We start from the raw sequence: 17,401 nt of genomic DNA on the forward strand, positions 1-17,401 counted from the left end.
GATTTAAGTGGAAAAAATGCAGCTCAGGATATTATGTCATCCAGGTAAATGTGTGATGATATACCATGCTTTCTCATTTCTGAGTTAGTGCTTTTCTGAGTTAGTGTGTATTTAGACATGGTTTGAAGAAGTCATCAGGTACAGTGAAGTGGCAGGGGTCCTTGGGTTTGCTCCCTTGTGATTAAACTTCTGAGATACAATGATTCAGATGCCATAAGTCTTTGGTGACATCTGCTTTTGGCTAAGAGATAAAAAAATTTATTTGAGTAATCCATGAGACAGGAAGGAAAGGAAAGTACACATTTGCCTATTAAATAGTTTGTGGTGTTGACTTTTCACAAGCAATTTCATACAAAAAGCCGAAGAACTCTTGAGAGCATTGCTACTTGGGCAAAAGTAGCAGGACCTATGTATGCATAGTGACTTGACAAGTGTGATTGTCTATAAAATTTCCATGGTTGGAAAAATAAGTTAATAATTGTGAAGAGTTAGAATTTTAATCAGGTGACAAGATATGATAGGCATTTGTGCATAAGCACAATGAAAGTTTAGGGGGCCAGGTCAGATTCAAGGCATCAGTGAAGTTTGTCTTCAGCAGTGCCTTGGCGAGCTCTCTAGGCTCTCTTTCTGGTCCTGCTGGTCTGGTCTTCATTGTCTGATCTCTGATAGCTCCTTTCAGAGCCAGTGTTTGTCCTTGACCAATTATTTTCTTTTGGTATGAATCTCTCTTGTGCTACATCTGCCATCAGTTTCAGGGTGACTTTTTAAGCTTTATATATAACAAGCAAGCCTATGGTAATGTTTTAATGATGGAAATTTTAAGATGATAAGATGGTTGGAATTTTATGGGAATTGCAATATTTTCTACTTTACCAGTTTTTTCTCTAGTAATGAGGAGTAGGTGCCTTAAAGAGGAAGGGTATAAGAGGCCAATGGGGGATAGAGGTGTGATAGGCCAACCTGTACTGGTGATATGAATAGTGACATTTGCCTTTCATCGAGCATTTATTGTCTGTTAGGTGGTTTATATTTCACACGTGCTATCTCATTTTAACCTTTACAATGACTCCATGGATGAATATTCTAAGTACCTTTGTGTAAATGAACTGTGACCTCTGGAGAGATGAAATAACTTACTCATGATTACACAAATGGGGCATGGCACAAAAGAGAGGGAGGAGATGTACAGTTTGTCACATGCTCACTCAGACTTATTCCTAATGGTAGAGTTAGAAACGTGCCAGGGGATTCCAATACAATCCCACCAAGGCAGCATGTACTAATGCCATCTCACTAGTCAAAGTGATCAGTTTCAGTTCATAATTGATCATAATGATAGGATTAAGTGTCAAAGGGATCACATAAACAAGACTAGTGTCTGCTAATACTAACTGATAGAATTAAAAAGGAGAGAACGATCCAACATGGGAAGCAGGATACAGAGCAGACTCATAGAATGGCAGATGTCCTAAACAGCACTCTGGCCTCAGAATCAGCCCTTAAGACATTCAGATCTGGATAAAAAGCCCATGAGAGTTTCTCAGGCATGGAAATCTGAGACACTGTGGCAAAAAAAATAATTGACCTAAGTGAAAGATCTCTGTGAGTGAGATCCCAGTGAAAGGAATGGGCCATCAAAGAAGAAGGTACCTTTCTCTGAAGGGAGGAAAGAACTTCCACTTTGACTATGGCCTTGTCTAAATAAGATCGGAGTTGGTGAACTCAAGTGGCTTCCATAGCCTTGGCAGCTCATGACAAGAGCCTCAGATGATTACTGACGTCATAAGTAAGAGTGTCACTTGTTAAATCAACACAGGAGTCACTGTGCACTTATTCCCCATGTAGGATCTCTGTCCTTAATGTGTTGAACTATGTGAATTAACAGTAAAACTACTACTAAAACAGTACTCTATACTTTGCGTGTCTGTGTGGGTGCAAACTGTTGAAATCTTTACTTAGTAAATACTAAGTAGATCTTCTGTATATAAAGATAATTGATAATGAATTTTGAAGAATGGGTTGGGAGAGGGAGTGGGAGATGGGATGGTTGTGGGTGGGAGGGAGGCTATAGGGGGAAAAGCCACTATAATCCAAAGTTGTACTTTGGAAATTTATATTTATTAAATGAAAGTTAAAAAAAAGGGATTTGGATTGTATGACCCTGAAGTTAGTACTTTCAGCTACTGTGTTTTACTGCGTTTCCACACTGTGACTGTAGTCCAAGCTGCCTCTTTACAAAAACAGTTTGAAAACAGATGGAGGGACCGGCACCCTGGTGTGGTGGGTTAATTCTCCCCCTGCGGTGCTGGCATCCCATATTTGTGCTGGCTCTAGTCCCCGCTGCTCCTCTTCCAATCTGGTTCTCTGCTGTGGCCTGAGAAAGCAGTAGAAGATGGCCCAAGTCCTTGGGTCTTTGCACCCATATCAGGGACCTGGAGGAGGCTCCTGGCTTCAGATCGGCACAGCTCTGGTCATTGCAGCCATTTGAGGAGTCTCTCCCTCTCACTGTCTGTAACTCTACCTCTCAAATAAATAAATAAAAATATTTTTTCAAAAAAGAAAACTGATTAAAGTTTTTATCTTCTTTAATACTTTCTCTATTGCTCTCCTACCACCACCCCCAGAGGGAAAAATGTGAATTTTTAGTGGAGAATCCAAGCCAAAATTGACTCATGTAAGGCTGCAACTGGAAAATCAGTTCTTGGGAAGTAGGAATAAGTTGGCCCATCTTTGAGTGTCCCTAAGGTTCTGCTCTTGTATAAAATCACCATGAGAATGTAGATCTGGCATGTGCAGATCTGCATTAAGATCAATACCTTTAAACAAGTATAAGAAATTTGCTCAAGCTTCATTCCTGACAGGGATAAGGGAAGAAAAGCATTATTCACTTGTAAAGTTTTTGGTAGCTGAAGATCCTATAACAATTTAATCAAGAGAAAAATTTCTTAATTTGTGATAGGCCACATCTACTCATATTGTGTAAACAGAGGCATTGACTATGAACCTTTAGGAAAAGATAATACTTTAGTATAGACAGGCCCCACACTATAATATATCACATTTATGTGGCGATAGAACAATGGGTTGGGTTTATGAAGGTGTCTCTGTAATTAACTTGCTATAAGACTTTAGTACAGATCACTTTATCTCTCTAGGCTTTTATTTTCTTAGCTTGTAGAAAAGATTGGATCATCCTTTTAGGCTGCCATATAATTTTCTTTATTGACATGTTGTTATCTTGGTGTTTTAACAGAAATGCATTTTTTAAGTCTTTATTTAATAAATGCATCTCTCATAAGTACAACTTTAGGAATACAGTGGCCCTTTCCCCCATACCCACTCATCCACCCTGACTCCCACCTCACCTCCCCACTCTCCCCCATCTCATCTTCACTATGGTTCACCTTTAGTTTGATATACAGAGGACCAACTCCATGTTAAGCACAGATTTCAACAGTTTGCACTCCCCCACACACAACATATAGAGTACAGTTTGAGAACAAGAGTTGCAGTCAATTCTCATAGTACAACTCATAAAGGACGGAGGTCCTACATGGGGAGCAGGTGCACAGAGACTTCTGTTGTTCTTTTAACAATTACCACTCTTATTTATGATGTCAGCGATCAGCTGAGGCTCTTGCCATGGGCTGCCAAGGCTATGGAAGCCTTTTGTGACCATAGATTCCATCAGTATTTGAATACGGGCATAAGCAAAGTGGATGTTCTCTCTTCCCTTCAGGGAAAAGTACCTCCTTCTTTGATGGCCCTTTTTTTCCACTAAGGTCTCACAGAGATCCTCTGTGTAGGGTATTTTTTGCCACAGAGTCTTGGTTTTCCATGCCTGAAATGCTCTCACAGGCCTTTCAGCCAGACCAGGAAGCCTTAGGGATTGATTCTGAGGTCAGAGTGCTATTTACAGAGAATGTCATTCTAGGAGTCTGCTTTGTGGTCTGCTTCCCATATTGGACTTTTCCTCCTTTTTAATTCTATCTATTATTATTACTGGGCACTTGATGTTATTATATGATCACTTTTACACTTGAACCTATCTATATGTTGACTTTAACATTTAACATGATCAATGCTATACCAATGAAAATACCAAAGGCATTCTTCTCAGATCTAGAAAAAATGATGCTGAAATTCATGTGGAAGAACAGGAGACCTTGAATAGCTAAAACAATTTTATATAACATAAACAAAGCCGGAGGCATCACAATACCAGACTTCAAGACATACTACAAGTCAATTATAATCAAAACAGCCTGGTACTGGTACAAAAACAGATGTTTAGAAAAATGTAACAGAATAGAAACCCCAGAAATCAATCCAAACATTTACAACCAACTTAAATTTGACAAAGGAGCTAAAACCAATCCCTGCAGCAGGGACAGTCTCTTCAACAAATGGTGCTGGGAAAACTGGATGTCCACATGTAGGAGTGGGAAGCAAGACCCCTACCTTACACCTTACAGAAAAATCCACTCAACATGGATTAAAGATCTAAATCTACGCCACAACACCATCAAATTAATGGAGAACATTGGGGAAACTGCAAGACACTGGCACAAACAAAGAATTTCTGGAAAAGACTCCAGAGGTACAGGTAGTCAAAGCCAAAATGAACAAATGGGGTTACTTCAAATTGAAAAGCTTCTGTACAGCAAAAGAAATAGGAAAGTGAAGACACAACTGACAGAATGGGAGAAATTATTTACAAACTATGCAACTGATAAAGGATTAATAACCAGAATCTACAAAGAGATCAGGAAACTCCACAATAACAAAACAAACAACCCAGTTAAGAGATGGGCCAAGAACTTAAACAGACATTTTTCAAAAGAGGAAATCCAAATGGCCAACAGACACATGAAAAAATGTTCAGGATCTCTAGCCGTCAGAGAAATGCAAATCAAAACCACAATGATATTTTACCTCACCCCAGTTACAGTGGCCCTCATACAGAAATCAACAAACAACAAATGCTGGAGAGGATGTGGGGAAAAGAGCACCCTAACCTACTGTTGGTGAGAATGTAAATTGGGAAAGCCACTATGGAAGACGATATGGAGATACCTCAAAAATCTGAATATAGACCTACCATACAACCCAGCCATCCAACCCCTGGAAATTTACCCAAGGGAAATAAAATCAGTAAACAAAAGAGCTGTCTGCACCTTCATGTTTATTGCAGCTCAATTCACAATAGCTAAGACATAGAATCAACTTAAATATCTATCAGCTGAAGAGTGGATAAAGAAATTGTGAGATATGTACACTATGGAATACTACACAGCAGTAAAAAAAATGAAATCTGGTCTTTTGCAACAAAATGGATCAATCTGGAAAACTTCATACTTAGTGAAATAACCCAGTCCCAAAGAGACAAATACCATGTTCTCCCTGATCTGTGAGAATTAATAGCACTCCTAAAATGAAAGTTACAGAAGTGAAATTGACACTTTTAGAATCAATGACTTGAAATCTGTCCTGACTGTGGAGGGACAGTTTATTATTGTTACTTTTTATTTTGTATTTCCTTTTTTTTCCCCTTTGTTTTCTTTCTTTCTTTTTATTTTCTCATCTTCATACTATGTGTTGAATTCTTTAGGTAACATCGAGTTAATCATATGTATATTGAGCCAACTGGAAAAAGATCCCAGTAAAAAATAAGAGGAGGAATAAGAGAGGGAGGAAGTAGTCTATAACTGTAAAGCTGTATAGTTTTACATACAATCCTACAGACTTACTTCTAAGGTCACAGCCTAAAGACTTGTCATGGAACTCCAGACCCATTAAAATCAGAGGTATAAATGCCACCTTAACTGTTAAGATGATCATATTAAATGTTAAAGCCAACATACTGATAGGAAATGTATCATTCAACTCAATTCTGTAACACTGGTTATGTTATGTTGAAGAGAGGCTTGAGTTATTAGTTACCTAATAACTTAATAGGAAAATAAATGGTTATGTAGTAAGTGTAGTTAGCTTATTGACAATGTATTTGAGTATATAAATATTAATCTATGGAAAAATAATTAAAACCATTCTTATTGAGGAAGAGTTTGGGATCATTTTTTTTTTTATTCCCTTTCAGCAGGAAAAAGTCTTCTTTTCAGTCTTCTCATGGCTGACTTCATCTCGTGGTTCCTCAGGGTATAGATCAGGGGATTCAGCAGAGGGGAGATGACAGTGAAGGTGACAGAGATGGCCTTATCAGTGGGGAGGGCAGTGAAGGGCCGGGCATAGACATAGATGCAGGGCACAAAGTGCAGGGTCACCACAGTGATGTGGGAGGTGCAGGTGGAGATGGCTTTCCTCCTGCCATCTCCTGCTTGAGACCTCAGAATCATTAGGATTACTGTGTAGGACACAAGCAAGAAGATAAACCAAAGGGTGGTGACCAGGCCATTGTTCGAAATCATCAAAAGCTCAAGGGTGAAGGTGTCAGTGCAGGCAAGTTTGAGGACCTGGGGGACATCGCAGTAGAAAGTGTCAAGGACATTGGGTCCACAGAAGGGGAGTGGGAGCAACAGGGAGATCTGCACAATGGAATGGACAAAGCCTGCCACCCAAGAGGCTGCGATGAGGGCAGTGCATCGTCTGATGCTCATGATGGTCACATAGTGCAGGGGCTTGGAGATGGCCATGTAACGGTCAAACGCCATCACAGAGAGAGAGAAAATGTCTGCCCCGCCCAGGAGGTGGAATAGAAACACCTGCACCATGCAGTTTGTATAGGAGATGGTCTTTTTCTTTGACATAAGGTCCACCAAGACTTTAGGAGCAGTAATGGAGGAGAAGCAGATGTCAAGGACAGCTAGATTTCGGAGCAGGAAGTACATGGGGGTGTGAAGGCGAGATTCACAGGTCACGGTGACCATAATGAGAAGGTTTCCCAGCACAGTTGTCAAATATACCAAACATAAAAAAAGAAATAAGACCAAGCTCAGGTCTTGGGACTGAGTAAGTCCCAGAAATATAAATTCGTTTATTCTTGTGCCATTTCCCAACTCCATTGGCTCATTCTCCTTCTTCCTTGTATACCTTGGAAAAAATTATTAGTATTATTTCATAAAGTGTTTACTCTCCTTTACTAAGATTCATGTTTGTAGAATCACGTGTTAGGTCTGAGAACTCAAGAGGTGTTATGAACATATGAGTTATAATTCTGAGGTTATTGCTAATGCGTTCAAGATGATATCTTATCACACAAGTATTTAATTATTCTTTCTTCTGGAAATATTTAAGAACATGCATAAAAATAATGTTCTAGATATATGAGGAGGTCTTTAAAAACTTATGGAAAATGAATGTTATGAAAAACTATGCAGATTTCATAAAGTTTTACACCAAAGTAAACTTACCTTTTAATTCAATTTTCCTTGGCCTTTAAAAATGTATTTATTTTCAAAAATTTTATTTGAAAGAATGGGGTAGAGAGAGAGAGAAAGAGAGAATGAAACCACTTGCATCTGCTGGTTCACTCCCCAAATGCCTGCAACAGCAAGGGCTGGGCCAGGTCAAAGCTGGGAGCTTGGAACTCCATCCTGATCTCTCATGTGGATGGCAGGAGCCCAAGAACTTGAGCCTTCACCTGCTGCCTCCGAAGGTGCACGTTAGCAGGAACCTGGAATTGGGAGCAGAGGTGGGAATCAAACCCAAGGTGTACCAATATTGGATGCAGGTATCCCACATGGCATTGTAACCACTGCACTAAATGCCCACCGCTCCATGAAGTTTTTGAAGCCCCTTCAAATAATTTCTAAGATTTTAAGGTAAACAGAGATGAGTGCTCAATTTTCAGAAAGAGACTTTTGTGGTATGAGATGTAAAAACAGTTTCTGTGTGGATAACATAGTGTCTGCTTGGTGTGACTAGAACTCTTTATGTCCTACAGGTTGCATTTTTTCCTTTCCAGACAGGAAACTCCATTTAAGCGGTTCCAAGAATTCCTGTTTGCTAAATCGTCCCTTTGGATGGAATTCTGTAGAAACACTATCCCCTTTTATAAGTAAGAAATTTGATTCCACAAAAATTAGAAAGCTTTAAAGCCATACGATTCATATCTATTATGGCTCTAGCCTTCTTTAAAGAACTTCTTTGTTTCTTCCTTTACATTAAAACCTAAACCCCTGATGATGAAGAACTCCTCAGCTATGGAAATATAAGGATGACTTGAGCTTCTCTTCTGCCATTGTTCCAGTTTTTTTTTCCTTAGAAATTAATTTATGTAGTGCTATCATCAACATATGAAAGTCTGCACACTTTGCTAAGTTTTGACGTAAGAGCATATTCATGACACTGTCACCATTGTTAAGATTGTGCACATGGTTAACACCAAAAGTGACCGTATGACTTTTGTAATCTAGCCCCCTACCCCTCCTTCTTCAGGCAACTGCTAATGTGTTTTATGTCATTACACTTTAGATTGTATTTCCTAGAATTTTCTACAAATGGACTCTCACTATTATCTACTCTCTTTTTGTGCAGCTTCTTTTAGTATATTACTATTTTGTTCCTTTTTATTATATCCGCCAGTCAGTTTGTTCATTCATTCACTTGTTGATGAACATTTGGGGTTTTTCCAGTATTTAACTACTACACATCAAGCTGCTACAAATATTTGTGTGCATGTCTTCGCATGGACATGTGTTTATATTGTCTTGAGTAGAAGGCTAAGTGTGGACTAACTATAACCTTAAAAAAATCACTCATAAGAAAACAAGTGACCCACTTAAAAATACAGATAAGTGATTCTAACATATTTTTCAACAAAAAGATATAGGGATTGAAAGCAGACACATGGGAAAGATGGGAATGTCATCTATCACAGAGGAAACCTAAGTGAAACCACAGGGTAAATTATATCATCGTGTAAATTAAAAACAGCACACAGTGTGATGATTGACTTATGCTCTTCAACTTGACAAAGTTTTCTCTGCTTACAACAGCAGTATACACTTATTAGAATGATTAAAATAAAAAAGATGATATATCAAGAGTGGGCAAAGTGTTAGAAAAACTGGAGTGCAGGTACATTGAAAACCGTTTGGCAGCTTCTTTCAGAGTTAAGCATATTCTTACCGTATAATTGTGTTGCTTTTGAATTCCCTTCTGTTTTTCACGAATACTTGAAGTGGACCTCAATTTCTTTCTTTCCAGTTTATCTGTCTTTTCCCCATAATAAGAAACAAAAGGCGAGTGAAAGTCTCAGTCTTTTCGTGTTTAGGGTGAGTTTTCCAGTACACATGAAGGTATTTCTTTACACCCGAGAACCTTCCCTTCTTTTCTTTCATCTGTTTGCATTTTTGTCCAATGGTCATGGAAAACTAAAAAGTTTCTCCATGGGGTGATTTGGGCAAGTGTACGACCACACTGAATCTCTACTTCTGCATTTGTGGAATGGGGATAATAATAATACCCAACTCATAAGGAAGTTACAAAGTTAAGGTGAATTAACAGGTGTACAGGTCTCTGTATACAGGCTAGTTACTGGTTATGATTAGAATTAAGGTGAGTAACCTTAACAGTAGAGGGTCATCAGTAAATAGAATATATTGAATCGAATGGAAGCTGAGCTATCAGTCCTGTATAGCTTCAAGAGAGAGAAAATGATCACCAGAAAACACCAACTCAGTAGAGACATTGAGAACAAACTTAGTTATAAAGTCCTCCACAGAGAAACATCCCTCTACCCACCCCATGTAAACAGCACACCTGGTCTACACGAAAGGGTAGAAGGCAGGCAAAGCCTTAGTCCCCGGGGCCAAGCCTGTGTGTTAGAAAGGAATCGGTCTCATGTTTGCAAACTCACTGACAACTTCCTCCAGCTTCTGGTTCATCTTTATGCTATTTTTTGATCTATCTAATTATTTAGAAAATAGTGATGGAGCTTTGGCAGAGTTTTAGGTTATCTGAGAGAAAGGAATAAAATTCAAACATATGGGAAAAAAATTGAAATCTGAGTGTCACATGGGAGTGATGGAGACCATCTAACGACAGATGAAGAGCTGTGAGTGACAAAAGGACGATGGAGGACGTGACATGTATAGTTGGAGCACATGGAAATGGGAATAAATGGTGCTCTGGATTTAGAGAATCATCTGAGTATATGAAAATTGCTCAAGAATATGGGAAGTTTGGCTGGAAAGAAAGGGTGTGAACATGAAAGCATGGAAAGACAGGAAAGAAAATCATTGCTGTAAGATTTCATTTCTTTTTTGGTAAATCTAAACAAGGATATGTAAGAATTCATTATACTAGTTTTTTAAAATATTTCCGAGGGTTTAAAATATCACATTTTCTCCCTATATTTAAATTTAGGATAAGGGGGCAGGAATTTGGTGCCTGTTAGGACACCTGCGTCCCATATCAGAATGCCTGGGTTTGAGTTCCAGCTTCACTCCCAGCCCCAGCTTCCTGCTGATGAGCACACTTAGGTTATGCTCAAGTACTTGAATCCCTGCCATCCACGTTGGGAGATACGGATTGAGTTCCTGGCTTCTGGCATTTGGGGGAATAAAATGTGTTTGGGAGCTCTCTCTCTCTCTTTTTTTTATGTCTTCCTCTCTCTGTCTCTCAGATAAAATATAAGCTAAATTTAGAGCGAGAATTACATCTGTTGATTTTAGTCTGAAAAATTTAGGAAGGAAATCTGAAACCACTTTTCTGTGTATAATTTAAGAGATCTCCTGAAACGAAAGTTGCCTTTTCTTCAGTTCCAAGCTGGCCTCATCTTTATGTTTGACATCTCACAATCTCCTCTTTGCTGATGTTTCTAATCTGTGCTGTTACTAAATGTTCTACCTGGAATTCAGCATCTTGTGTACATCTTATATTATTTGTAGTGAAAATGCATTTATGAATCTTATTGATTTCTACGGGCTTTCAATTTTATTTTCGTTTTTGTGTTATAGACACCCAGACGTCATAGCACAAATGCTCACATGGAGTTACGTCTCTTACCTAAAGTCTCCAGCCTTCTTTCAAGAACTTCAGCGTGTTAAATAAAATTCACACAAACCTTGGGAATCAGAAAATCCTATTGAACTCCCTCTTAAGACCATTGACTTCAGTGTCTTCTATCTTGATGTGGCAAAGGGCAGATGAAGGGTTACTGTGTGTTGACTCCTCCACACTGATTCACAGTGCCCCATCACATTTATCAATTCTTTAATCCCAGAATGAGTGTGAGAATATCAGAAGGGTTATAATTGGATGTGGCTGTGGAGAAATTCTTCTGATGGTGAGATAGTTTCATTGGGAATAATTAAGAAGTTACTGAGACATATACACTTTGAGGCTCCTCTCAACTCAGACAATTTCTCAGAATTCCTTTGTTTTTGACAACTTTTACAGTTTAAGGAGTCCTGGGAGGATATTTTATAGAATGTCCCTTACTTTTGGTTAGTCTGATGATTTTCTCACAATAGTCAGAGGTTGCAGGTTGTTAGGAGAAAGAATACAGTAGTAAAGTATCATTTTCATCACATCATATCAAAGGGTCCAGGCCTTTACTATATTTATCATTGATGATACAAACTTTGAACACATGACCAAGGTAGTCTTCATTATGTTTCTCCAAGTTTTTCTCCCTCCAGTTCCATATTGTACCCTTTAGGAGTAGACTATTATTCACAACTAAATCTTAAGAATTTGGAGTTATGCTTCATGTGTTTGAGGGGGAAAACTCTGTTATTTGAAATTCCTTTGTATGTGAGACTTATATATTATCCTCCATTTAATTATTTATTCAATCATTTATATGAACATGGACTCATGAATATTTAATTTATACTTTGGTGATAATCGAACACTACCTTATATATTTTGTGATGTGAATTGTTCCAGCTCTGGCCATAGGAACTCCTTTTTTTTAAAGTTATTAGTTTAATTGAGAAAATGTAACATCTCTATGAGTTAAGTCCATGTTGACAGTCTGAAGAGTCAGCCACGTAATTAATGAAACATAATTGTTACATTGCAGAGTGGCTGTTAGCACAGACTAACCCTCATCATTGCAGTCACTACTAGTTATGGAGCTCCTACCACCTGTCAGGAGTTTAATACTCACAGATTCTTTTGTTCCCCAAAGAAACCTTTTAGTTAAGGAATACAAATTTTATAAGTACAACTTGAGGGATATAGTGATTCTTCCCACCATACCTCCCCTCCTACCCACACTCCCTCCCCTCCACCTCCTCCCTTTCCAACTCCCAGTCCCATTCTCCATTAAGATCCATTTTCAATCAACTTATACACAGAAGACCAACTCTATACTAAGCAAAGATTTCAACAATTTGCACACACACACACACACACAAAACATGTTTGAGAACACATTTTACAGTTAACTCTCATAATACAACTCATTGTGGACAGAGCTCCTGCATGGGGAGTTAGTGAGTGTACAGTGACTCCTGTTGTTAATTTAACTATTAACACTCTTACGTAAGATGTCAGTGACCACCTGAGGCTCTTAACATGAGCTGCTTAGGCATTAGGAACTCTTTTGGTTGTATCCTGTGTCCCTTTGATAGACCCTCAGTGATTTAATTTTTTGAGTGTTTCTCTGCTTTTTGGCATTAGAAGATGCCACAGACTCATGTAGAATATTCCCTGTCCCAGCCCTGGTGTTGCCCATTTCTCCAAGGAAACTTGGTTATTTTTTATTTAAAATGTTTGTTTATTTTCACCTACTGGAAAGTCACAGTAACAGGGGTTTGGGCTGGGGGAGACATACAAACACACACACACACACACAGTGAGAGTGAGAGCGATAGAGAGAAAATCTTCCGTCAGCTGGTTCACTTCACAAATGCCTGCAGTAACCAGGGCTGTGGCAAGCTGAAGCCATCAGCCTGAAATTTCATCCAAGTTTCCCATGTGTGATGCGGGGACCCAAACACTTGGGTCATTATCTGATGCATCCCAGTATGCGTTAGCAGGAAGGTGGACTGGAAGCAAAGTAGTCAGGACTTGAACCAGCCCTCCAGTTAGGGATTCTGCACATCAAGTGATGTCTTAACCTGCTGGTGACAACTCTCACCTTGAATTGGCTGTTTCATTAAACATACCCTCTGAAGATTTTAAGAGAAGTGATGGGCAGTGTTAATTCATTGAGTGTTATAACTCAATGTATTTTAGTAGTGTTTACTGTATTCCACTTGTGCCAGGTGAAGGAGATGCAACAATAAACAAAGCATAATTCTAACCCAGAAAGATAGGAAGAAACAGAACAGGCTATTCCAAGGAGGTTCCTGAGAGTTGTGCTAGAGGCTTTAAGTGCTGCTGAGGGAATGCGTTGGACAGGTGGTCAATGAGTCTGTGGCTCAGAGGGTCAGGTATGGTCTTTGCTCAAGGTCACAGAAGTCTATATTTTAACTCAAGCTGTGTTAGTTCTCAGGTACTTTCTGTTAACCATTGAAGTGCGGAACTTACATGAAAATATCTTCAGGTGATAATTACTTGATTTGCTCCGATTATAGAATTGGAAAAAGAACTTGATACGGATGTGTTTATTTAATTAGGATGTGAGTACTTAGTGAAAGACCTTATGGAATCCCAGTGCTCAAGCTGTACCATTTTTCCAACATGTGTCTCTGCTATCTTCCTGGTAACAGTGCAGGAATGGGCTGGGAATGTCTGAGTGTGTTTTGGTTCTGTTTCCTTTTTCCTTATTTCTTCCAAGGCTTTATTGCAAAAACGATATAACCTCTTCTGCTGACAGTTTTATTTTTCTACCTTTGTGACAGGAAATCCAGCTTTTTACTTATATGACTGATCAGAATCTTTGATAGTCATTTGCATTTTAGTAGAAACAGAAAAGTTAATTAGCAAATAGAGTTTATTTAATGTGTATACATTTCTAAAGGTGGTGATGGGAAGGAATGGCCAGTCTATTCACTGTCAGAAGGCCCGAGTCTTTTTCTGAGCCTCCTCATGGCTGACTTCATCTCGTGGTTCCTCAGGGTGTAGATCAGGGGATTCAGCAGAGGGGAGATGACAGTGAAGGTGACAGAGATGGCCTTATCAGTGGGGAGGGCAGTGAAGGGCCGGGCATAGACATAGATGCAGGGCACAAAGTGCAGGGTCACCACAGTGATGTGGGAGGTGCAGGTGGAGATGGCTTTCCTCCTGCCCTCCCCAGTCTGAGACCTTAGTATTAAGAGTATGACCAAATAGGACACCAGGAGTAAGAAAAACCACAGTGTGGTGAGCAGTCCGTTATTGGAAATCATTAGCAGTTCAAGTACTACTATGTCTGTACAGGCAAGTTTAAGGACCTGGGGGACGTCGCAGTAGAAAGTGTCAAGGACATTGGGTCCACAGAAGGGGAGTGGGAGCAACAGGGAGATCTGCACAATGGAGTGGACAAAGCCCCCTACCCAGGAAGCAACTATTAATCCAACACACCGGCCCCTACTCATGATGGTCACGTAGTGCAGGGGCTTTGAGATGGCCACATATCTATCTAAAGCCATCACTGACAATGAAAATACATCCACCCCTCCAATCAAGTGGAAGAAGAACATCTGAGTGAAGCAGCCATTGAAGGAGATGGTCTTTCTCTTGGACAGAAGATCCACCAGAACCTTGGGAGCTGTGATAGAGGAAAAGCAGATGTCGGCAACAGATAAGTTCCGGAGCAGGAAGTACATGGGGGTGTGGAGGCGTGACTCACAGGTGACAGTGACCATGATGAGGAGGTTCCCCAGCAGGGTTGTCATGTACACCAACAGGAGGAAAAGAAATAAGACCACGCTCACGTGTTGATTCTGGCTTAGGCCCAGGAAAACAAATTCTTCTACTGGGGTTGAATTGGTTACCTCCATGATTCATTCTTTTTCCTCTTTCGTTTCAGGATATGTCATGTGAAAGCAGTCGTGAGTTATTTTGTTGTCGCCCTAGCACCTAGAATGCAATTCAGAAGTTTTCTCACATAGCAATAATGTTTGCAGTTTGTTGAGTTGTCCTCATTTTTAAGATTTCAATCAGTTTGGTGTTCAAGTAAGATTATCACACACAAAATAATTCAGCTGTTCTTTTCCTATAGAACTATTTTGAGAAATAAAATATGGTAAGTAGTGATAAAAAGATACCATTACCAAGGTTCAGTGTGGTGCTTTGGTTCTGAAACTTCCAATATAATAAACATTTTTTCCCGTTTTTTTTTTTTTTCTGCTCTAAGTAAATCTTTTCATTTCCTCTTGTCACTTAAGCTGATTTGAGAGTCAAAATGTTCCAGATTCCCTAAAAGGAAGAAAAAAGTATCATTTATAGGTTCTTAGTTTGTTTCAACACTTGTTTTCTGCACTGTGCCAGAATACATTTTGACAAGAACCTATAGAGATTTTAGAAATCTTAAAGGTGATGTTTTTCCCCAAAAGAAATAACTTCCCTGCTGAGAGAGGCCGTGAGCTCTGTACTTGGAGACTGGAGCACTGGTTTCATCTCCTTCATACCTGCTACAAGTGAGCTGACTTATGGGGACTCAGGCTCCTCAACTCTGAACTGCATGGCGTGGACGCTGGGTACCTGAGGTCAGTGTGAGACAGCGGGGAGGGGGAGGAATCTGAGCTAATGGGGAGATTCACTTGAGAGGCTGCGGAACTGGGTAGAGACCTCCGCATCTGAATCCAGGTGCCTAATTTCAGGCTCTGCAAAAGGCAGGAAGTAACTGATGATGTGCTTGATTTGTTCTGCTCTATTCCTCCTCCCTTCTCCATCAGATAGCTGGGAAGGGCTGAGTGTGAAGTCAGGATGCCCCATGAAGCCTTCAGATCTAGACTTTACGTGGCTTGTGAATGGTTCTCTTATGTATTCTGATGAAGAAAGGTTTTCTTCTTTCCTACAGATGAAGAAATGATGTTCAGAAAGACAAAGTCATTTCCCCAAACTCACAGCAGCAATAAGTGGTAGGCCTGGACTTCAGATATGGTTCTGATGAGCTCCAAAGTTCCACCTGCTACAACATACTAACACTTAAGCACTCAATTGTTGAGAATTATTTTTTCACCTTAATTTTAGGGTAAAGGTGGCATAAAAACAATCCCTGATGAGTTTTGTAGAAAAAAATCACAGTCTTCAGATAAATTTGGAGCATGCATATGTTCAACCCAACACACCTGTAGTGTACCAGCCTCAGTAAGATTTTGCACTTAACACTTTGCCAAGTGGGTAGATAATCTCTCTCTCTGTCACATGTGCGCGCACACACACACACACCACCCATCCACCCACCCACCCACCTGATCTATTAGGAGGATAGAATGAACTGGTTTAAGTAAACTCAAACTACTTTACCCTTTCTCCTCTCACAGGATGTATCCTGCAAGGCATCCGAAGCACAAACATCAAATTGTTCAATTACCCTGTTTAATTAGACTCTTTTAAAACCTGAGAAACCAGGCTATAGCTGTGATGCTCACATCGGTGTTCATTTTCTTGGAATGCTCTCCTTATTATTGTCCACCTTCACAACTTCATTCATCCGCAAAAACTCTGATAAAGCTTTATCAAGCTCTTTACTTTTCTGTTTTTTGCCATTCTCTCCTTGCATATAGCTGGCATGTTCTCACTCTTTATGGTTCTGTTTCTTAAAAGCCTATATAGGTTAGTGCTGTGGTGCAGCGGGTTAACACCCTGGCCTGAAGCACTGGCATCCCATATGAGCACCAGTTCTAGTCCTGGCTGCTCCTCTTCCAGCAGATTGGAAAACCTCTCTCTCTGTCTCTACCTCTCTCTTTAACTCTGTCTTTCAAATAAATAAAATTAATCTTAAAAAAAGCCTATGTATTATTTCAAATGTCAGACATCACTATATTTATGTAATATAATACTCATTATTGCATTATAATATTCATAGCCAATGAACATGTATTACAATCTTAAAATGAGTGGATGATTTGTGTGAGTTAAGGCACAAAATGAATGATAAAAAGTGAGACATCATGGCCAGCGCCGCGGCTCACTTGGCTAATCCTCCGCCTGCAGCACCGGCACCCCAGGTTCTAGTCCTGGTTGGGGTGTGGTTCTGTCCTGGTTGCTCCTCTTCCAGTCCAGCTCTCTGCTTTGGCCCGGGAGTGCAGTGGAGGATGGCCCAAGTGCTTGGGCCCTGCACCCGCATGGGAGACCGAGAGGAGGCACCTGGCTCCTGGCTTTGGATTGGCGCAGTGCACCAGTAGCAGCCATTTAGAGGGTGGACCAATGGAAAAGGAAGACCTTTCTCTCTGTCTCTCTCTCTCACTGTCTAACTCTGCCTGTAAAAAAAAAGTGAGACATCAGAGGTAGATTTGGGTGGCATGGGGGATATAATGACATGATCATTTATGGAAATAACAAAAACTAATTGTTTAGTGTGTTCTTACTACCAGCCATTAGATAATACTAGTTT

General features: G+C 39.8%; 2 protein-coding genes across 2 annotated transcripts; both read right to left on the bottom strand.

Annotated features, from left to right (window-relative positions):
• Positions 1–6,086: 6,086 nt before the first annotated feature.
• On the bottom strand, positions 6,087–7,022 carry LOC133764191 (olfactory receptor 4D11). Its single transcript, XM_062197867.1, has one exon. It carries the CDS (start codon positions 7,020–7,022, stop codon positions 6,087–6,089), a length of 936 nt encoding a protein of 311 aa, XP_062053851.1.
• Positions 7,023–13,904: 6,882 nt separating this feature from the next.
• Positions 13,905–14,840, bottom strand: LOC133764192 (olfactory receptor 4D10). Its single transcript, XM_062197868.1, has one exon. The coding sequence runs from the start codon at positions 14,838–14,840 to the stop codon at positions 13,905–13,907; it is 936 nt and encodes a 311-aa protein (XP_062053852.1).
• Positions 14,841–17,401: the final 2,561 nt, after the last annotated feature.

The sequence above is a fragment of the Lepus europaeus genome, chromosome 7 (genome assembly GCF_033115175.1).
Source record: "Lepus europaeus isolate LE1 chromosome 7, mLepTim1.pri, whole genome shotgun sequence".
Lineage (NCBI taxonomy): Eukaryota > Metazoa > Chordata > Mammalia > Lagomorpha > Leporidae > Lepus > Lepus europaeus.